Source organism: Oryzias latipes, chromosome 14 (assembly GCF_002234675.1).
Source record: "Oryzias latipes chromosome 14, ASM223467v1".
Lineage (NCBI taxonomy): Eukaryota > Metazoa > Chordata > Actinopteri > Beloniformes > Adrianichthyidae > Oryzias > Oryzias latipes.
This window is the reverse complement of record NC_019872.2, coordinates 15,800,363-15,822,838: the sequence shown is the minus strand read 5'-3', so window position 1 is coordinate 15,822,838 and position 22,476 is coordinate 15,800,363. Positions and strand designations below refer to the sequence as shown.

General features: G+C 37.1%; 2 protein-coding genes across 8 annotated transcripts; one reads left to right on the top strand and one right to left on the bottom strand.

Annotated features, from left to right (window-relative positions):
• Positions 1–2,588: 2,588 nt before the first annotated feature.
• srrt (serrate, RNA effector molecule) lies at positions 2,589–12,365 on the top strand. 3 transcript variants are annotated; one of them, XM_020708930.2, is made up of 20 exons: positions 2,589–2,672; positions 3,604–3,722; positions 3,892–4,020; positions 4,107–4,250; positions 5,397–5,585; positions 6,801–6,970; positions 8,436–8,614; positions 8,688–8,798; positions 8,886–9,039; positions 9,127–9,275; positions 9,363–9,424; positions 9,535–9,613; positions 9,763–9,954; positions 10,053–10,223; positions 10,456–10,609; positions 11,196–11,389; positions 11,506–11,662; positions 11,779–11,862; positions 11,938–12,037; positions 12,132–12,365. In XM_020708930.2, exons 2-20 carry the CDS (start codon positions 3,604–3,606, stop codon positions 12,205–12,207), a joined length of 2,613 nt encoding a protein of 870 aa, XP_020564589.1. In that variant the 5' UTR covers positions 2,589–2,672; the 3' UTR covers positions 12,208–12,365. The 3 variants fall into 3 exon arrangements, with proteins under 3 accessions (XP_020564589.1, XP_011481897.1, XP_011481898.1); XM_011483595.3 differs by having other exon boundaries at positions 11,779–12,037; XM_011483596.2 differs by having other exon boundaries at positions 2,666–2,883; positions 11,779–12,037; positions 12,132–12,207.
• A 450-nt stretch (positions 12,366–12,815) lies between these two features.
• LOC101166733 (diacylglycerol O-acyltransferase 2) lies at positions 12,816–22,233 on the bottom strand. 5 transcript variants are annotated; one of them, XM_023962184.1, is made up of 10 exons: positions 22,134–22,233; positions 21,092–21,117; positions 20,914–20,980; positions 19,537–19,626; positions 19,307–19,417; positions 18,051–18,121; positions 14,817–15,021; positions 14,237–14,411; positions 13,981–14,165; positions 12,816–13,905 (listed from the first exon to the last, which is right to left on the bottom strand). In XM_023962184.1, exons 4-10 carry the CDS (start codon positions 19,616–19,618, stop codon positions 13,751–13,753), a joined length of 984 nt encoding a protein of 327 aa, XP_023817952.1. In that variant the 5' UTR covers positions 19,619–19,626; positions 20,914–20,980; positions 21,092–21,117; positions 22,134–22,233; the 3' UTR covers positions 12,816–13,750. The 5 variants fall into 5 exon arrangements, with proteins under 5 accessions (XP_023817952.1, XP_020564594.1, XP_020564593.1 ...); XM_020708935.1 differs by having other exon boundaries at positions 21,092–21,114; XM_020708934.1 differs by having other exon boundaries at positions 21,092–21,114; positions 22,118–22,231.
• Positions 22,234–22,476: the final 243 nt, after the last annotated feature.

The window sequence follows — 22,476 nt, the reverse complement described above, 5'->3', positions numbered from 1 at the left end:
CTCAAATGTCAGTGACAGTATAAAAGGGAAAAATCAGAAAGTTTTAAAAAGTATTAGGACAAAAGTCGTTCTTTTCACCATATGAATCAGAGCAAGTTACAAGTGTTCTGTTATAATCATGAAATGAGTGAAATTCTGTAGAAATTTTGAGAAACTGGCAAACTAATTAAAGTCTTAAATCCTATAGAAGTGAACTCTAATTAGAGTTTGAACAGGCAGCAGAACTTACCAAAGTCTGGCTCCAATGTGAATGTCCCACTAACAACACTTTTATAATAGTCCCGCTAAAAATACACACTCTTTGTTTTAAGATCCTTGTAATAAATAGTTTTTCCTGTTTCTTTTTAAATATCTTCCTTTAATTATCCAGTTCTAATATGTTTTTACTTTCATCTGCACGTCTTTAAAAAGAGTTTTATTTAGCTGGCCGCAGTGCTCATTAATGAATACATCCTGAATTGAAAAAGCTTTAATCCTTTTTTTTTTTAACTTTAGAATTTCCTTCTGCTTTAATTATGTGTCTCCTGCAGCGGTGAAGAAAAGATCATTCAGGTTTGAGCTGAATTAAGACAAAAGTCAGCCGAGCGTCGGTGGAGCACAGCCTGCTCTATTCAATTCACTGTAAAAAAAAATCGTTAATACCAAGGAGAAATTAATAAAGCATGCCACCCATAAAACATTTTTAATTATATATATAAATTTAATTAATTACCAATAAATTATGCTGCCTAAAAAAATGACCAGTAGTTGTTTAAATTTGTGAGCTGAGACAGAAATAAGAAAACAGTGGAGTAACGTCACGATGATGGAAAATCAAGCAGGGAGGACTATAAATTGACTTTCCTCAAAAGAAAGCGCCAGCTTGTGTGCAGAGATTGACCAATATTAAGAATTGATGAACTTGGATGGATCCCAGCCAACACACCAGGACGGCAAAGATGTTATCCTTAATGCTGAGAGGCTCTTTTCTGCTGGTCTTTATCATGATGTCATTTTTGTTGCTGGATATCAAAGCGATTTCTGAAGATCGCAGAAAGGTATAGAATCCTTTTAAAATGTTTGTTTTTAATATCTTTTTTGTGTTGGTGTTTTCTTTAAAATATTTAGAGAAGTACACCACCAAAGCCAGAAATTAAAACATATCAATTGAATCTGTTTTAAAAAAGGATTTTCATTAGTACGAATAGCTTGAACTTTTTCCCCCCAATACACACATTTTTTACCTGTCAAGTAAAATGATCATTCATAGATACTGTGTATGTCCTTTTTTTCATATAACAGTTTCCATTGTAATTTTATATGTCAATAGGATGTTCCGAACAGTCCTAACTACAAGGACGTAGATGGTGGAGCTGGAGAAAACTTCATGTTGGACCTAAGGGACGGCCAAACCTTTCCTCAGATGGAATCAGAGTTTTTCCTGGAGGATGAAGCACAGGCTACTCACGTGTGGCCCCGAGACATCCTGGATTACATGAGGCAGCAGTTAAAGTTCAGAGGAAGAACGAAGAAGAGCACAAAGAACGGCTAGATTCAGCATTTTACTGTTAAATTTAATAAATTGTTACTTGATTGCCAAACGCTTCTGCTGTGAATTTTTACATTATTTTACATTTCACTTAAATCCCTTAACTGGTATGTCATAAAAACTTTGGGAACACGAAGTCTGTTTACCGAAAACAAAACATCCAATAGTGTTACTGAGGACTGGTCTAAAACAATTTTGTCAAAGAAAAACTTGAAATAATTTATTTTGTGAAATGTTGTGTCTAGTACTTTATCAAATTAAATAGTTCTATGGAGTAAACCTTTTACGTAGTTACATTTCCTTCTCCAGTTTTACTGTAGTATAACATTAAAAAGTAATAGATAGATAGATAGATAGATAGATAGATAGATAGATAGATAGATAGATAGATAGATAGATAGATAGATAGATAGATAGATAGATAGATAGATAGATAGATAGATAGATAGATAGATAGATAGATAGATAGATAGATAGATAGATAGATAGATAGATAGATAGATAGATAGATAGATAGATAGATAGATAGATAGATAGATAGATAGATAGATAGATGTAAGGTAGATATGTTGTAAGGCCATTGCTTGTTACTGTTACTCAACTTGCTATTATAATTTTGGGGGGAGAAAAAAAAACATATGTTCTTAGTAAGTGAATTTGCTCATACTTGGTGTACACAGAAACAATATTATATGGGCATAGCAAAACACAAATAGAGATTATTACTTTAACCAGACTAAAGTTCTTTTCCAATCCAATCGTTCATCAATCATGGCTGAAAAATTCATTTGCTAATAGTAAATGAGGTTTCAAGGCTTTTGGAGTCTTTCTTTACAATTTTATATTATGTGGACACGCAAACAGCGATCCAACAGATGCTAATATATGCGTGTCAGTAAAGTTATGCTATGTCTGAAGATGTTTAGAAAGAAGAATAAAAAAGGTTTGAATAATTACTGTCCCTTGTTTATTAAATTTAAATGGCTGGCTGGCTGGCTGGATGGATGGATTCATGAATTTTAACATTTTTTGGTTACACTCCACACCATACGGTGGCGCTATTGCCTTCTGGCCTATTTTCTTTCTCGAACACTGCTGTCCAACACCAAGAAAAAGAGGGAGACAACGCTGAATATCATTCGAGGTATTTTCGCTCATGCGTTGTAATTTTTTGTTGTTGAACTAAAGTATTTTTGATCGAATAATTTTAAGCAAATTGTTTTCATCTGCGAGGCTGGTTTGTGTGCTTTGAATTTGAAGTAACGTAAACATTTAGCTGACATTGCTAACGTCCTGGCTAATCTTAGCCAGGGGCTACGATAGCGTTAGCCGTTACATTGTTGTACTCTTCAAATGTGAGTATGATAAAGATTCGTTTTAGTCTCTAACAGCAGTACATTTTTTGGTTAACCAACCAATACTCACTACTGCAAATAATTAGCTTAGGTTTTACGCTTTCATCCTGGGTCAGATATTGATTCAGCTAGCGCAGCATGTCTTGCCTAATGATGATCCCCGAATGTTCATTGTTTTTCCCACTCCACTTGAACGCACCGTTCCTCTCACTATGGAGCTCTTCTTAGTACACAACATAAATGTTTTCTTGAGCAGAAATGACCTGTTTTAACTTGTATTGATAGGTACTTAATATTCATATTAAAAAGAAATTACTAAATGAAACGTGATAGCTTTTTTTCTCTTTTTTTTTTTAGCTAACCGGTGTAACGGTTCATTTTTACAATGAATTGATTTATCATATTTTGTGGTTGTTAACATGGTTCATACTCGACATTGGTTCATTTTGAACAATCTGATAGATACACTGACTGACTTAATCGATTAGGACATTTAGCTAAATATTCAACCAGTGCGAATCAGAGAGACGTACCTGGGTACTGAACAGTGCAGGTAAAGTTTTCCAGATTCCTTTAATTTCCTGCAAGATAATCAAATGTAAATAAAATGAATGTACACACAAACATTTGAAAGTGGAATAATTGTTATACCCTTAGCTGTAACACTAATTTATTCGATGAATGGCTGTGGATCTAAATGCTATTGTCTGTATTTTGGAGATGGGAGACAGCGATGACGAATACGATCGCAGAAGGAGGGATAAATTCAGACGTGAGAGAAGTGACTATGACCGCTCCAGAGAAAGAGAAGACCGTCGCAGAGATGACTGGAACGAGAGGTGAACATTTCACACATTTATTTTATAGTGGAGTTGTATAACCTTTATGAAGCCATCTCACCTGGTAATAAACAATAAAAAATATGCCATTCTGTTCTCAATTGTTACTTTTATAACCCTTTGATTTGTGATCGTTTTAAAGCATTTTTTTCTTTGATGAATATTCCAGAGAATGGGACAGGGGTAGGGAACGCCGTAGCCGTGGTGAATACCGGGATTATGACAGAGGCCGGAGAGAGAGATTTACTCCTCCTCGCCATGATTTAAGTCCCCATCAGAAACGCATGAGAAGAGACTGGTAAGGTCACATGTAAAGATGAGGCAATGTCAATTCACCTTTTGTCTTTTTTATTTTTTGTAAAGTATACCTTCTTGTTGTTGTAGGGACGATCACGGCGGAGATCCATACCGTGGAGGTTATGATTTAGGTTATGGTGGAGGAGGGCCCAGTTATGGCCCACCTCAGCCCTGGGGTCATCCTGACCTACACATCATGCAACCGCATCAGGGTATCCCAATTCAGGCAAGGTGAGAAGTAGAACCTAGCTTATTTTTTTTTAAAAACTTTGTTTTTGTTACTCTTTTTGATATACAGTGATCCCTTGCTATATCACGGTTTACTTTTCACGGTTTCGCTACTTCACGGATTTGGATTGTGCATTGTGTTCTGCATTCTGATTGGCTAAAAAGTCACACAGCGAGTAGCTCAAGAATGGGACCCTTTGATGAGCCGTTCATTACAGTTCTCCAACATAATCGATGGGGGCATGTCGGTGTATAAGAATCTTTAGCAAAGAAGAAAAAAGAGCGACAACAACTGCCTATCACTATGTTCCTCTCCCGAACAAACACACCTGCAGCTGCACCGCGGGCTTCAGAAGGAAAAAACGCTGCACAGGATGCAGCGGCTCAGTATGAAGAGCAGTGAAAAAGAAGACCGGAGTCACTATATGTCCCACTGTACTTTTTTATTTTTTTCATAATCATTTTAAATTTTCTTCCGTTTAATCCACTCGGGTCGCGGTGGGCGGGGCTAATCTCCGCAATTTAAAGCCTTCTGTTCTTATCGATGATTGAAATTATTATTTGACAGCACACTACAGAAGTTATTTGTTGAAAAAACGTTTCTAAAGTACTTTTATTTGTTAAAAAAACAATTGATTTAGCCTGTTAAATGGTTTGTTCTTTCTTTTCAATGTATAATAGTGTATTTCATTGTATAATAATTGTAAAAAAAATAAAGGTTTCTACTTCACGGGTTTTGCTTATCACGGGTTCTATTTGGAACGTAACCCCCGCGATAATCAAGGGATCACTGTATACCAATTTGCTTTAAAAAAAAAAAAAGGTAAAATAAATTTTGATTCTTTGTTTCCGTACGGGTGGTCATACATTTGTAAGCTACTTTTTCCTATTTACCTTTTAGCTTTGCACCTTTCTTGCTTGTATTTTCTTTTTTCTGTTCTGTCTTTGATAATTAATTAGTTGAAAATAAATAAGGTAGGCACTATAGTGTCTCTGTCCACATAATTCAGGTAAAGCAGTGTTTGCTGGAATTGTTTAGGATGAACCAAAACATGACTTTGTTTTTGACCCCAATTACAAGAAGTTCACTTCCTAGTTCTTAAATTGTCTTAATCACAGCTAAAGTTCCTCTTATCCCATTTCTCTCAGGCTTGGTAGCATCCATGAGATGGACTTGGGTCCTCCCCCTCCAATAATGAAGAGCTTTAAGGAGTTTCTGCTGTCCCTGGATGACTCTGTAGATGAAACGGAGGCAGTCAAGCGGTACAATGAGTACAAAGTTGACTTTCGCCGACAGCAGATGCAGGACTTCTTTCTGGCTCATAAAGATGAAGAGTGGTACGGTCTTTGTTGCTTTTTCCACACAGTGATGTATTGATTCTTCTGTGTATCAGCCGTACACGAGGATTGGATCAGACTGAATAGGCCAAACACCAGATTTTTCAATATAGAAGTTAGAACAATCATTCATTTTAAAGTTTTTAATGAAGAACAATTTCAGTATGAGGTACAGAACTATTTTAGCTATTTCTTGTTGCATTTATGCATCAAGAAAAAGAAAACCAACCCACATTCTATTTTATTACCTTTAGCAATGTTTTTGAAAAATGTAATCAGACTTCTGTGCGGATTAATTTTTGTGTAGATTTGTGTAAATAGTTTGTTTTTGAGTTGATTTTTTTAATGCTTTTTTGTTTTTTAAACACAATTCAATGTTTTATTCTGCTTGTTAATGCTTACTACACTTATTTCGCAGGTATCATGCAAATTTGTTCTGTTTTGACTTAACCCATTCTTCTTCAATTCCACATCCACGTTGACGACGGTTTTTTTCAAGATGAGCAAAACTGGAACTCATCCGCAGGAGTCGCTTTTAGATAGCAAGGGCCGGCACTGCGCACAATGCAGTTGCTCCTAGACACACAGTATCAGGGATTCTAGATAGACAGCCAACCTGTCCTCTGCATATAGAGGATTTTTTTTCTTCGCTGTTTTCTTTTTATATTCGGATCGAATCAGAACCCAAAAGCGAATTTGTGTGTATTCAGGCACACCTCTGGGGTGAAGTGGAGCGCATTTTCACAGAAGAAACCCCACCTCTTTTTATTTATTTGTTAATAAACTGGCAGAGCAACAGGTAACTGTGGTTCACTCAATGATTAACATTTTTAATGTGACATGAATATGCAAGTGCTTACATTTTTTTATCATTTCTGTTGTCGTTTTTTCTTTTATGATTTGGTGAGTTAATCTCAGACTCTCAATTGAAGTAATTTTCGTCATTGTAAAGGGTTAAAATTATAGTTTAACATGGATGTCAAGTTAATTAAAAAAATATTTCTCCTTAAAATCAATCAATGTTATTTCAAATATGTGTTGAAAACCTAACAAAATAATTTAACATTTTATTTTTTGATGCCCTTTCAGGCTTGATATATTTTTTTTATTTTTTTACAATTTTTATTGATTAAAAAAGAAAATTCAACCCTGTTTTTCTGACCCCCTATCATTTCATTCCCACTCCTCTGTGGACCTCCCGTCCTCCATGCACAGGTTTAGGTCCAAATATCACCCAGATGAGGCCAGCCGGCTGAAGGCGGAGGCTCGCAGTGCCTTACACAACCGTCTGAATGTTTTCACCTTCCTGATGGAGAACGGCTGGTTCGATCATGTTTCCCTGGACATTGAGCAATCCCCGGTCATCATCAGAGTTTTGGATGCTGGTGAGAGCTCAGGGAGGATTACAGCTACATGTGGAGTTGAGGCTTTTCTACATAGCGATGCCAACCTTTTCTGTCTCTGCTCCACTTTTATTTGCTTTTCTTCAGTTAAAGTTCAGGAAATTTGAAAAGTGGGCTTACAAGTTACTAAAGTAAACCTTTTTGGAATTACTCTTCCTTACAATTGTATGTCCACAAGCTTTATTCACGAAGGCTGCTGCACACAAATAAGCCTGGATAGAGGTGGAAAGGAGCTTTCTTAATCGTTTGAAGAAAAGAAAAAAGATTTGGTTGCGAAAAAACATAAGTAAACAATTCTGGAAACATACGTCTTACAACAAAGTCGATACATTTGAATTTTGTTTACAAAAAAAGAGGATGAGATTTGATTATGTTTTTAATAGTTTATCTTAATTACTTTAAAGTAAGCTTTATACGCCATTCAAAAACACTATGAATATGTTAAAATATAAGTCTTTCTTAACTGTACAATTTTCTCTCGCTATTGTGCGGTTCACCTTGGATGCTTTTTTTTTTTTTTTTTTTTACAGAGCACTGAGTTTGCTGTCTCCTGTACAGAATATGTTGAGCTTGCCAGAGTTGCATAAATCTTCAATTTTGATCAGATCTATTTTATTCTATAAATCTGGGCGTATTTTTCTATGTAGAAAAGTGTATAAAGTGTGCAGTGAGGAGTTTGACAGCCTTAAAAGATTTGTAAATCTACTTTGTGGATTTCACCAACAGCGGGTTACTTCTAGAACCTAACTCCTGCGATAAACAAAGGAACATTGGATTGTGATTTTTCTGATTATGACAGCGGTTTAAACGTGACAGAATGCGTGTCATTTAGATGCCACTGAAGGTTTGTGTTTTTAAAAGGCAAAACTATCATTTTATTGATCAGATATTTTTTCTTACATGCACATGTATTGGGGTTCCTGAATAATCAAAGCGATTGTAATGTTTTAGGATAAAATATTAGCAACATTTTTAAATGTTTTAGAATCAAGTATTTGCAAGAATGAATTTTTGTTTTTGCATTGCAGTGTTTTAGAACTAAAGCAACTTTCCACATTATTAGGTTTTGTTTTTTTTATCATTTGCATCAGTTATTCTTCTTATTTCTATTTCTTAACAGTTAAACAACCCAACCAAGACAAAATCAATTTTAATATTTTTTGCTGCTTATTGCCAGAGAGAGTAATCCACACAATCAACGTGTTTAATGTTTTCTAAAAGTGCTTCACAGTTTGTTTGAGCAGGCAGTTAAAGGGTTATAGCGCATTACTTTTCTGAGTAATTGAATCTAATTTTAGGCTGTTTCATCTTTATTTTTTTAAAACTTTCTACAGTTCTATGTAAGGATCTCTACTTAAATGGGTCTTATTTTGTTGATTAAATACTAGATTCCCCTGTCTTTGTACAACTATAACCACACACATCCTCTTCCTTGTTGTGTCCTTAGCTGTGATAAAAATGGAAGGAGGGACGGATCACGACCTCCGCATCCTGGACATGCCGTCTGAGGAGGAAGAGAACAAAGAGAAGTCGGCCCCTGCTTCAGTGGGAGATCAGCTCTCAAAGAGAGAGGATGTTAAATTGAGTGGAGAGGGCAAACCTGTAGAGAAGGACAAAACTGAAAAGGTCGGAGTTTATTCTTTTAGTAAGCTAATAAGGTTCTGATATTTCTTTTGTTAAAGATGAAGTTGTTCACCAGGAGGAGAATGACTTTGTCGGCACAGACCGGGAGGCTTCTGGAAACGGGGAGGACTTGAAGAACGAATCAGTGAAGGAAGCTGTGAAAGAGGAAATGCCTTTACCAAAAAAGGTTCTTTTTACAATTACTCCAGAGGAAATGAACGGCAGAGCAACACTGACTGACTGACTGACTGACGGCTCTCCTCGCTTTTGGTAGGCGAGAAGAAAGCGAAAGCGCAGTGGAGACAGCGATGATGAAGCCAGCCCCTCAGAGAGCGACTCTGACTCAGACTCCATCTCCAACTGCTCAGACAAATCTGTGAAGAAAGAAGAGCTCCAGGACAAGGATGTGGAGGAAGATGAGGGTGAAGGTGAGGAAGAGCATGTACGCTGCCTGATATGACTTCTCAATGTGAATACAAAGTTCTCTAGAACCATTTATTGTTTTTATGGTTAAGATGAGAAGCCAAAGGAGAACTCTGAAGAGGACAGGAAGGAAGAGAAGAAGCCCAAAGATGACTCCCCCAGACCCAGACCGCTGCACAGGACCTGCTCTCTGTTCATGCGAAGCATTGCCCCCTCCATTTCCAAGGCGGAGATTATTGCAGTGAGTTTAAAGCAGCAGGAGTTTATTCATGCATGAAAATGTTGACTCGCTGAACAAACTTGCCTCTGTTTCATTTTAATCTCCTAGTTGTGTCGGCGATACCCGGGGTTTCTACGCGTTTGCTTGTCTGACCCTCATCCAGAGCGCAGGTTGTTATTCTCCCAGTGAAATGTTTTTCTGTTTTATGTTACCATCTTCTTATTTTATTAAAGAACAGGAATAAACGTAAAAGAAATGAAAAGCAAAGATTCTTTTTTAGGTTTTTCAGGCGCTGTTGGGTGACCTTTGATCGTAGCGTCAACATTAAAGAAGTCTGTTGGAACCTCCAGAACATACGCGTACGTCTTCATCTGTTCTCAAATGCAATATACGTTATTAGATTGTGCCGTATTTCTAACGTTCCCCTTAGTTTATTCCAAAAGTTTTGCCCTGTTTCATTTTCTGCTGATTATTTCCACACTTTGAGGCGGTTCCCTTCTTTTCACAGCTGAGAGATTGTGAGCTGGCTCCGGGAGTCAACAGGGACCTGGCCCGGAGGGTGCGCAATGTTAACGGAATCACTCAGCACAAGCAGGTGCTTCGCAACGACATCAAACTAGCGGCCAAACTCATTCACGCTCTGGATGAAAAAGGAGACCTGTGGGGCAGCAAAGCACAGGAGGAGGGGCCAGGCTCGGAGGTACGGGCCCTTCTCGTGCTCTCTTATCTATGCGCAGATTTACTGAACTTTTAATGGTCTTCATTTAATTTTTCTCTGTTGTGTTGATCTTCCAAAAGTTGCCTGCTTCCAATCCCATCTTGAAGAACATCACTGATTACCTGATAGAGGAGGTGAGTGCTGAGGAGGAGGAGCTTCTGGGCTCTGGGAGTGGAATGGACACTGAGGACAACAACAAAGAAGGAAACCCTGCTGAGATGACTGTGGAGAGGGATGACAAACTGGCCAAGGTTTGATACATTTAAACTTTCTGATTACAGTTAAACATAAGCGCATATTTATAATTAGCATTTTCCTGTCTGCCACCTGGCCTTCTCAAAGTAAGTCAATCAGCTTAATCACTGCTCATTTAAAATCCACGAGTCCTTTCCTCACTTCCCTTACTTTTCCTTTCCTCTGTCTGCAGTTAATAACCTGGATCTTTTAACAGATGTTCCTGTCTCCTTTTTGTCTGTCTTTCAGGTTTTGGATCGTTTGGTTTTGTACCTCCGCATTGTGCATTCTGTTGATTATTACAACACCTGTGAATACCCCAGTGAGGATGAAATGCCGAATCGCTGTGGCATGATCCATGTGAGGGGACCCATTCCCCCCAATCGCATCACGCATGGAGAGGGTCAGTATATTTATTTATTATGAGTTATTGACATACGTTAAGTAATGTCAGTTATGTGCTGCCCAGTTTGATTCTCAGATTCTCATGGTTGAATCTCCACGTCCTCCATTGTTGAAAAAGGTTTCCACCACATTAAATGTCACTTTTCTTGTAATCATTTCTGTTTTGTTTTATTTTTTAGGTATAAAATAGTTAATATTTTAAGGATTAATTTATGCCCCAAATCGTAATATGTCACATATACTTTGTGAACCTTAAGGCACCAAAGCCCCATACAGCAAATAGTTGCTGTAGACCTTGTGAATCACCACTAGATGGCACTGTCTCACACATCTCCCCTAAAGCAAATTAAGTTCTTAAGCTGAGGAGCTTCCAGTTTAAAACTAAAGCAGTGCATTTTTGTTTTTTCCATTTTGAGCACAGATAATGGTCAAAATGTTCATTAACTTGTGTATTTTTGCTTGTGTGTTTTAATGTATTTATTCTTGGCTTTAGATTTTCGTGTATAGTCATGGACTGGGAAAACTTTAGAAAGATTTCAGTTAATGTTGCAATAAGTTCTTACTTTTTCTGTCATTTTAATCAGTGCAACAGTGGCTGAAGATGATGGAAGAGAAGTTGACCCCTTTGTTTAGTTTGAAAGAAATGCTCTCTGAGGAAGAGGCAGTGAAGATGGGCCGCAAGAATCCAGAGGAAGAGGTGGAGAAGTTCATATCTGCCAACACTCAGGAGCTGGGCAAAGACAAGTGGCTCTGCCCTCTTAGTGGCAAGAAGTTCAAGGTGAGGGTTGGAAAACAAAACATTTTCACTTTTTATCAATGACCTTAACTTCTAAAATGACCAGAAGACTTTTAGACTGTTTTTTCTCCTTCTTCTTCAAATCAAATCAACTTTAGGGTCCCGAGTTTGTCCGGAAGCACATTTTGAACAAACATGGAGACAAAGTTGAGGAAGTGAAGAAAGAGGTGGCTTTCTTCAATAATTTCCTGATGGATGCTAAGAGACCGTCGCTGCCAGAGATCAAACTTCCCCCTCTTCCGGGCTCAGGACAGGGTCAGCACCATTCCGCTCCAACCTACTCTTCTTTAGCATCACAGACAGAACTCATACATCTGCACGACAGATCATTAGCACTGTAGTGAGGATTTTTCTTTTATGTTGTCCTACAGGTTTACTTTCTCCCACCATGCCCTTTCCTCCTCAAGGTCCGATGGGCTTTGGTCAGCCTCGTCCTCCACTGATGGGTTACGGGGGTATGTTTCCTCTTTTCATTCATTTGATTGTAGGAATTCCTTTCTTCTTAAACTTTCCAATATTCTTCTCTACAGGTGCCCCTCCTTACCCCCCTAACCAGTACGGAGGTGGGAGAGGCAATTATGACGGCTTTCGTGGACAAGGTGGTTATCCAGGCAAGCCTCGCAACATCAGGTAAGTGTTCTCCATCTGACCTTTTTGACAGCAAAAGCCTGTAAATTTCATCTTCACTTTTTTGCCATCCTGTTTTTCTTTGCAACTTTTCCAGAATGTCTCGCGGCGATCCACGCAATGTCATTGAATATCGCGACTTGGATGCCCCAGATGATATGGACTTCTTCTAGATACCCCACATCTTTATTAAATGTCGTTCTGCCTGATTAGTTTTTTTTCTTACATGTGTTTTCAGAAATATTTGGTTTTGTAGTTATAATGCCTTTACGACATGCCTATGTACTGCTGCAGAGTGAGTCCTCAATAAAATCCTGATTAAACCTGTTAATCAAAGTATTTTATTCACAATCAGTGAAATGTTTGAACACGATCCACCAGGAAACTAATTTTTTGGGAGGTTATAATCCAAGCTGAACTTTTTGTTTTTTAAATCAGATGAATTTCAAGGTGTTTGCTCTAAAAAGAAATAAAACGAGGCAAAGGAAACAAGTTGACTTTTAAAGATAAAATTTGCCCCATTGTTTTAAATGCTTACAGCAGGATGGATCCATTACAAATGTATTTTCTGAAAATGTTCTTTCAAATTTGATTCTTTCTAATATAAGGTTCAGCATTTCTGTGCCATAATTGTTATTTTAGGTAGAAATAAACCGGAAAATCCAGCAAACCTCCAATGAATCCTATTAGTTATTCGATTTTGTGACTTTTTTGTTTTTCCAAAAATCAAACCTCTAATTCATCTGCACTTTACTAAAGAAAAAACCCCAAACACTTTAACCTTTTTTAAAAAAAAATATTTTTAATTTTTAAGGAATCTGATTTGACAGCTGTGATGCAGTAGTCTGTAAAATCATCAGGGTTGTACATGTTGTGTCAAAAAGAAATTTCTATTCATACTGTTTTATATTAGGTTTCAATAATCAGAGTTTCATTAAAAAACTTTTATTTTGTAAAATACTGAAAGACAGGAAATCATCTCTTCTTCAATGTGTCTTTGTCTCTTTAAAAGCTGAGATCACAGCATCTGGTTTTAAGGCGTTGGTTGGAGTGTGGCTTTAGGCCTTCATAAGAGATTAAAGTGAGATAAACTGATGGGAACTTAATGTTTTTTCCAATGATATTAAATACACCAAATCCTAAAGCTGCAAGAAAGCCAGCTAAAAATGGACAGGACAAACATCAGCTTTAACCCCTTGACTCCTGAATCCAGTGTGGCTCCTTAGGCAAGACCTGTCGCGCTGCTGCCATCTGGGTCTCCATGCGCCTTGAAAATACATACCGGTACATAAATTGTGTCAGGAAGTGCATTCGGTGTAAAACCTCTGTCAAACTACCTGTGCGAATCAGTGACAGCTGATTCACTGTGGCAGGATAAACCAAAAGATGAAAAAAACAAAAACAAATAAAGCGTCAAGGGGTTAAGTATCTGAAAAGGTTGCAGAACAAAGCAGACTGAAAATTCAAATCATTTCTATTCATGGGTTTTCTTTACATTTTTACATAAATTATTTTGCAAATGTACAAACATTTAGCTTGTTATTACGTTTTAAGTTATTTCTTTTAATGATTTTATTTGTTGACTGTCAAAAATGTCTGAAGATAGAGGTTCAAACTTCCTGAATGAGTTAAACTAACATGTTTTTTCTTTATCTCTGATAGATGAAAGGAAACTCTAAACATCACAGCGTTTTGCTGTAAAAAAAACTAAAATATCTAAATGATTTGAAGCTCGTGGCTTTCAGAAAGTCCACAGCTGACTTTGTGCTTGTGGAACAGGTCAGTGAGAGCTTCCATGTAGAGCTTGTGATAGTGATCCACTTCCTCCTGAGCAGGGGTGATTCTCTTAGGTACTGATATTGGACTTCCCACTGAAAATAAAACCATAAAAATCTGTTTCTATTCATTAAATATGTAAATGAAGTTGAACTGGATCCAACACTCACCGACAGTAGTGACAGGTCTCCTGTAGGGGATGAGCCCAAAGCGCTCACCAACAAACAGACATGGAGCGAAACCCATGATTTTTTTAAACAAGTCCTGCAGCCTTCGGCCCACACTGCCCTCTGAGAAAATCACCTGCTGGAAGAGCTCATTCTCCCCAAAGGTATAAACTGGCACCAGATCAGCTCTGTAGAGGACACACAATACAGAGGAAAGCCCATACTGACAGATGGAGGCGTGCCCTCAGTCTTCCCTTACCCGAATTCCAGAGCTGTCCTGACGAATCCTTTCCTCTGTTTCATGACCACTGTGTTAACCCCAGGAGCAGACGCCAGAGACTCTGCAGCGCCCCCCACCACAATCACCACTGCGTTGCCTTTGCCACGTTTGGAAAGGAGGTGGGCGAGGCTTGGTTTGCTGACTGGAAGAAGGTCTTATCACAAAGAAAAGGGCGAAGGAGTTGGAGGTGTTTAAAAGGGAAAAAAATATTTTGTTTTTATTTCTCTACCCTAAATCAAAAGGATAAAATCATTTCATTTTTCTGAAGATTTGCTTGATGAATTGTGAAAATTGCTTTTGATAGGATCATACTGGCATCAGGCAGTCTGAGCATCAGTTGTGCAAATATGTTCAGCTTTCATCTTCAATCTAACAAAGTAATATCAATTTATTTTAATGTCTGCCTCAAATAATCCCAGAGCTGATATAATTACAACAGTGTCATCAGTAACATATTGGTCCAGTGCAAGAAAAACCCTTTAATCAGTTTTGACCAAACACAAATGGCTTTTTAGATTAAAGCAGAGCAGTTCAGCCTCTTTGAACAGCTGATGGATACCTGCGCCCATCAGGTATTCCCGGAACAGTGGGATCTTGAACAGGCCTGCCAGGACGACCAGGGAGGAGCGTAGCCCGGGAAACAGCTCTGTGAAGCCACAGCTGGTGGTGCTGAAGCAGGCAAAGGCTCCGAAACACATGATGCCGTGCGGGTGGCTGCCAAGGATGTAGTTTTTGTTGGGGTTAAGCTCTGCTGTCTTCACCAGCTGAGCAAGAAAGAGAGGATCAGTTAGTGTCATTTTTAAGAAAAAAAAAACAAAAAAACAACATTTTAGTGATAAATGTTTGATTGGAAATTTAACTGGAATTTTGAAAATATGCTCATTAAATGTTTTTTTTTAATTAAAATTTATTTAAGTCAGACAACAGAAAAAAACAAAAACAACAAACAAACGAAAATACACTGGAAAAACAGATCTGAAAGACAAAGACAACTACCAATACTAACACACAAAAACAGGAGGTAATAAATAAATAAATAAATAAATAAATAAAAAGGAAAAGTGTGTGTGTGCGTGTGTGTGTGTGTGATGTAAGGACAACGAGAGTTAATTCCATCCACAAGCTTGAACTAACCTCATGCATTCTGCTAACTATACATATTTAGGGATACATTATTAGAGATTCATATAGATAGATAGGAAAGTCTCAAGACATATATAACTATGCATTCATTATACTCTTGATACTAGAAAAGTCAATAGCAGTAACCATCATGAAACCCACACTAGAAATAAACGTCTTGTTATTACAAAAAACAAAAATAATAATGAATAAAAATAAAAATATTGAGAGTAATTACCCCTAACTATCAAACGCCTGCAAATGAGATGAATGGGTATTTTAGAGAGAAAAAGGCAAGGAAACAACACCCCATAGAGGCCAAGACAGTCACATATTTGGTTCTCAGATACTTGGTTCTCAGAACTTAATGTTCGTTTAGGAACTCAATGAGAGCTGACCAAACAGATAGTGGTTCGGTCATGTCAGTAGAAGAAGGTAATGAATTTGCTAAAGAAATGTATTAAAGAAACAAGGTTTTCCATATAGACAGGTTTATGGTGTTCTTTGATTTCTAGCTCATGAAGATGTTTTTTTTAGCAATTACTATTGCTACAAGAATAAATTTATTCTTAGACGGGTCCAGGTTCAAATTTGATAGTTCTGAAAGGTCTCCTAATAGACACAGTGAAGGTGATAAAGGGATGAGGCAGGCCAAGAAGGTAGATCAAGTTTGGGTCATTTCTTCCCAAAATTGTTTAATGGGTCTGCAGTCCCAAGTTACGTGTATATATGTGTCCGGGGTATTTTGAGAGCAAAATATGGGCAGATCTCTGATTCAAATCCCATTCTTGATATTTTCTCTCTTGTGTAGTGAATTCTATGGAGGTAAATGTAAATTTGTGTTTTTTGTCATGATATAGATGTTTTTACATATTTGAGCCCAGAACTCAGTGCTACCTGCAATTGAAAGATAGTTCCCACTTTGTTTTGGGAAGTGATAAAGACTCATCTGAGAATATGATTATTTTATATATTTTAGAGAGAAGTTTCTTTCTTGAGGTTATTTTTATTAAATCTGTTTCTGCCGGTGGAAGATCTGGATTTATTGTAGTTGCAGAAATTTTAGCTTCGATTGAAGATTTAAGTTGTAGATATTCTAAAAATTGACTGTTCCAGATGCCGTATTCCTCGATAAAATAAGAAAATGGTATTAGACCACTGGAATTAAAAATATGTTTGAGATGTGTAATACCCTTATTAGCCCAGGTGTGTAGATTGATCGTTTTTTTATTGCTTAAAAAATCTGGATTATTCCACATTGGTGTAGAATAAGCTACCGATAGACATTAGTTTATAATTTTAAAAAAATTCCACCAGGCATTGAGAGTAGAAGCTATTGTTATTACTTTATAACATGGATGACTCTTGATAGATTGAATTAGAAATGGGATGTCTGACATTTGGAATTCTTTGCCAAATTCTTTTTCACTATCTAAACAGATGGTGTCTGACTGACTTTGATGAATCCATTTATAGATATATTGCAGCTGGTTAGCAAGCGAGTAATAGTAAATGTTAGGAGCTTCTAAGCCTCCCTGAGATTTGGGTTTTTGTGAGGTGGCTAATTTTATTCGTGGTATTTTATTTTTCAAATAGAATTTTGTGATTTAGTCTAAGGATTTAAACCAGGTGCGAGGAGGCTGCACTGGAATAATGAAAATAAATAATTTATTTTAGGAAGGATTGACATTTTAATTACTGCTATTCTGCCCAAGAAAAAGATAGGTAAGTTCACCCAGCGTTGCAGGTCATCCCTTAGTGTTTTTAAGAGAAAGGTAAGGTTGAGGCTACCCACCTCTGAGGCCCCTGAAGAGATTTTATTATAGATTTTAAATAGGTGATGTGATTTATGCATACCGGAACAGCTGATGTATGGACTGTATTTTCCCATTTAGTTTTATTCAGCAGAAGGATACCAGATTTGTTCCAATTAACAGGTTAATATGCAATTTTTGAGAATCGATTAATTATTTGTGTAACTTCTTGTAATGATGATTGAGGATTTTCTAGAAACAATAACATCATCAGCATATAAACTAATTTTATGGTGGGCTAGAGATGTCTGGATTCTGATTATGTTGAGGTTCTGTCGTATAACTGCTGCTAATGGTTCAATAAAGAGAATAAAATAAGGAAGGGGAGAGTGGACATCCTTGTCTAGTTCCTCTATGCAACGTAAAAGTCTGTGATATAATACCATTGGTGGTTATTGTGGCTGAAGGTGCGTTGTAGAGAGTCTTAATCCAGTTAATGAATGGCTCCCCAAAACTGAATTTTTTCATGACACTAAAGAAAAAGGTCCACTTGACTTTATCAAAAGCCTATTCTGCATCTAAGGTAGCTCAGATGGTGTCTTCTTGCTACAAAGTAGAATGATGTATAAAATTAAACAGTCTGCGTGTGTCACTAAATGGTTTTTATGTTGGGCTATCATGTCTGCCTTGATAAATACTTAAAGAAAACAGCAGAGCAGAGAAAGTGGTTACATTTGTGAATATGAGAGCAATTGACATCAAATCAACATTTTTACATATAGAGGAAACATACAATTATCTTAGTTATTTCATTTCTTCACCTTCTCTGCTAGTTAATAAAATCTTTCCCCCTGAAAAAAATCAACTTTTTTTTAGTAAAAATCAGAGAAATTTAAAAAACGAAAAGGAGAACTTACTTTTACAGGGAAAAAGTCTCTATAGAGACCCCACACCCTCCACCTCCTGACAAACGTTGTTCCCCTTCCTCCTAATGAAAACATTAAACATCTTTGGAGATGAAGATGTCCTTGCCTATGTGACATAGCAGTTACCAAGAAACAAATTAAAGCATTATGAGTTGTTTTCACTAAAAAATCTTTCAGATTTTAATCTTTCTTTTTAAGTGGCAGACTGCATCGTCTTGAGATGAAGCAAGTGAAATGTTTTAAATCACAAAATAATACTCAAAGGAGCTAATTAATTATGATTGTAATACATAGGGCATGTTAATACACAGTGGAGGAAGTTAGTATTTGATCCCTTTCTGATTTTGTAGGATCAGGGTAGGTTTGGCCACTTAAAAACAAAATAACAGTCTGTCATCTTAATCGTTCATTTGAACAGTGAGAGATAGAAATCAGAATCAGAATTACTTTATTGATCCCACACGTGGGAAATTTGAGCGTTGCCATAGCAGCTTTAGATGATAAAAAGAAATAGAATACAATAAAGACAAGTAAATGCAAAAAAACAATAATTTAAAAACTATTGACAACAGTGCAGGCAAAAATGCAAGAATGTGCAAATGTTATCTGTTCCCCTGTGAGTTGTTGTAAAGTGATATTGTGTAGTTGGGTATGAAGGATGGTTTTGTAGTCCATTCTGGTCTGGTGCAGGTCTACAATCTTCTCCCTTAAATCCAATGAAAGCTACTTAGTCTTTCCCATGTTGGAGAGTTAGGGAGTCTGATTGACTTTTTCTCCTTCTAATAGTTTCCGACAGGCAATACTCTAGTGTGTGTAATGCTGCCCCCACAGGTGTTCATGAATTCAAGCAGATCTCATGACATTGACCAGTTCCACTGATGGACTGATTCTGTGGACAGATGTATGTTCTACAGGTGATCAGTTCAAACAGGCGTCTTCAATTCAGGTGACAGGTTAATTAGGAGCGTCTAACTGGTCTGTGTGAACCAGGACTCTTCATGTTCATGTTTTACTAGGGGATCAAATACTTATTTCCTTCAACGAAATGCAAATAAAGGAATATACATTTTTAAAGTCAATTTATTGTTTTTCTTTGTTTTAAAATTTCTCACTGTTCATAAGAACCTACCATTAAGATGGCAGACTGTCAATTTCTTTCTAGGTGGGCAAATCTACACATCCCTTTTTTTCCATATGTGACTCTGAACTAATGTACATGCAGAATTGGATGAAGTCATGTTTTTTACCCCTTTCAGGCGTTTGCCAGTCCACCACCACCAGCCACACAAAGTACAGAGTGGGAAGTGGCCACAGAGAGGTAAACATAAGATACACCATCAAGATAATGCAACCCACTCCTGCAGATGGATGATAGAATGCATACGTGGGCATCGTGAGAAGTGCCTTTCATGAGCAAACGCGTAAAAGCAAACTGGTTTGTAAAGGATGAAAAATGAAGACGAGTTTTGGTTCTTACCTAAGAAGAGAAAGCTGCATACCCACTGGAGGACACTTACCACCTCTAAAAACTCTGTCAGCTGAGACTTTTCTTTCCTCATCTTTTCACCTGGGGGGGGTCAAAGCATCAGCAAACACCAATCCATAGTTTTTTTAACCAGACATTCTTTCAGTGAAGGCCATGGGTTTTAATGAGTGCCTAACTGATCATCCATGGCTTCATGACAAGAAGATAAGTTGCTGAGATAATTAACACCTCATTTAGGGTCATCAACTTTCTTTTTGAATGTTTAGCATTTTAAAATGACTTATGGTGAGGCTCCTGTACAACAAAACGATACATAATTTGTTTCCAAACAAATATTTTCATATCATAGGTGGCTTGCTGTCATCATTATACTATTAAATGCTCAGTAGAAAACACAGTACTTTACCTTTACTACAGTTTATTCCAAGCTTGCTTTGAATGGATGAACATGCACGGCGCTTTCACAGTCCAGCAGAATGCACTTTGAACAGAACATGCACTCTCAGGTTGCTGATAACAAATCCACTCCCCCGATAGTTTGACAAGCACACTGTGCCATAGATCAACATTTCACAGCTAGATTGCATTTTGGAGATCTGCAGCATCTTTTGAAGAAACACTTAGTCTTTTTTAAATGAGTTTTCAGTTTGATTGACATGCCTTTGTGGATCACTGCTGTAAATAAAGTGCAGCTAATTTCACTAAAGAATTACTTTTTCCACAACAGAGAAGTCGATTTTCTTTCATAATTATTCGTGCTATTGTGTATTTTTCTTGTAAAACACGAGCAAAACTTTTACTTTTTCAAGAAGCTGTTAACACACTCACACAAAAAAATCAATTAGTGTGAATTTGTGGTGCACTTTTTGTTGCATTTTAGGGTTTTACAGTTCAGGGATCACCACCTGCCAATACTGACAGACAAAGCAAAGGTGAAGACACAAAACCAGTGTTATCTGTTCAGGAAAAAAGGAGGCATGATATGAACGTTTCAAGGTTAATAGTGAAAGTTATCTGCACACACACACAAAAAAATGATAGCACCTTTACATACACCCTTCTTGTTTTTTTCCTGTATTTTCTTCTTTCATTTTTGCTGAAATGAAATTCCATGACTGTGTTGGTTACTAATTTGAGTGGATTTACTTTGAAACAGGCTGTCTTTTTTCTCCTTAATCAAAATTTCTTATGCATCTTGAAGTTGAACATGAGATAAAAAAGAGAAAAAGTTGACTCAGCAGGGCGTTTAACACGGGGCTTTTCTTTGTGAACTCCAGATGAGTGTCTCTAACTCTAACTCAGTAGTGTGGTGAGCACGCCTGTTTGTCTCTGTCTTTTTGTTCATGAGCTGTGTGATGGACTACCCACCTGTCCAGGGTATTCTCAACTTCTCAATTATTGTCAGCTGGGTCAGGCTTCAGCCTCTTACTGCCCTCTGTAGGATAAAACTGGAATTACAGCAGCATGCCTTCTTTTCTAGACGATATGACACAGGATTAAGACTGTTGACAAACTGTTAACACAGAAGAAATATATAGATACATACCTTCGTATCCAGTGAAAAACAAGCTGCTAAAAACAAACAAACAAACAAACAAACAAACAAAAACGGATTTTTTTTACTTGAATGTTAAATGATTGATTTGATGAGTTGATTAGGAAAACATGCTGGTGTAAAGGACCAACAGATGCACAGTGACTCCTCTCACCAGGAGGGACATGTGGGTCAACCACAGACTTCACACTAGCTGCACTTTAGCAGCTGCTGCTGCTGCACACACTGACCCAATCTGAGCATGAAAGGAGTCAAACCCCAGCTCCCTTTTAAAGTTTACTGTTATATATATATATATATATATATATATATATATATATATATATATATATATATATATATATATATATATATATATATATATATATATATATATATGTATGTATGTATGTATGTATGTATGTATGTATGTATGTATGTATGTATGTATATATATATATATATATATATATATATATATATATATATATATATACATACATACATACATACATACATACATACATACATACATACATACACACACACACACACACACACACACACACGCACACACGAATAAGTGAGCAAATATTTCAAATTCAGCAAAAGAGAATACCTCCCTGATTGCATTTTTAGAGTGTCTACAGTTATTTTTTAGAGGCGGTCACACCATTTGGGTTTCTGCAGTTACTCTTTTGTTGTTTGATTCAGAGACTGAATGCTTTTTTTTTGGGTCCCCCCCTTGAATAGTTTGATGTGAACCAGTCCAGTCTAACCTATATCCCTTTCATTTGTAGTTTAACAAAAAAACTGTTTTAATTCCCATTTACCTGTAAGATTTCTAGGAGGCGTGGCATCTTGACAATGTGTTGGTCAGTTGGTCACGTGACCAATGCCTTTCCCACCAAGACATGAATAAATACAATAAAATGCGTGATAATTTTTTTTTGTTTATACATAAAACTGTGACAAATTATTGTTGGTGATTGTATTGCGGGCTATTATTTTCTGATTTCTGTCTTCATAAAGGTTTACCTGAGCAGGGTCACACCTTTTTCTTTGAGGCCTGAGCTTCTGTTATGTTTAATATAATGTGTTTTATCCCCCTTTGACATCAGTGGTGCAGCTTCATGTCTGACAGTCCTTCCTTGTAGAATCAAAGCTGCAGCTTCCCGATGGTCCAGCATTCAAATGAGCAGCGGGCTCTCTCTCAGTGCAGATAAAAAAGCCAGCCTCCCGCCGCAGCTGGATACCTCGGCTGCTTTTTTTTCCAGAAAAAAAAAGAAAAAAACCATCCGTCTGCTCTCAGGAAGTACTGTATGAATATTAATATGGATGCAAATGCGCCGTGAGGATGCCTGCTCCGACGCTGCGAGCTCATGTCTGCGCATTGG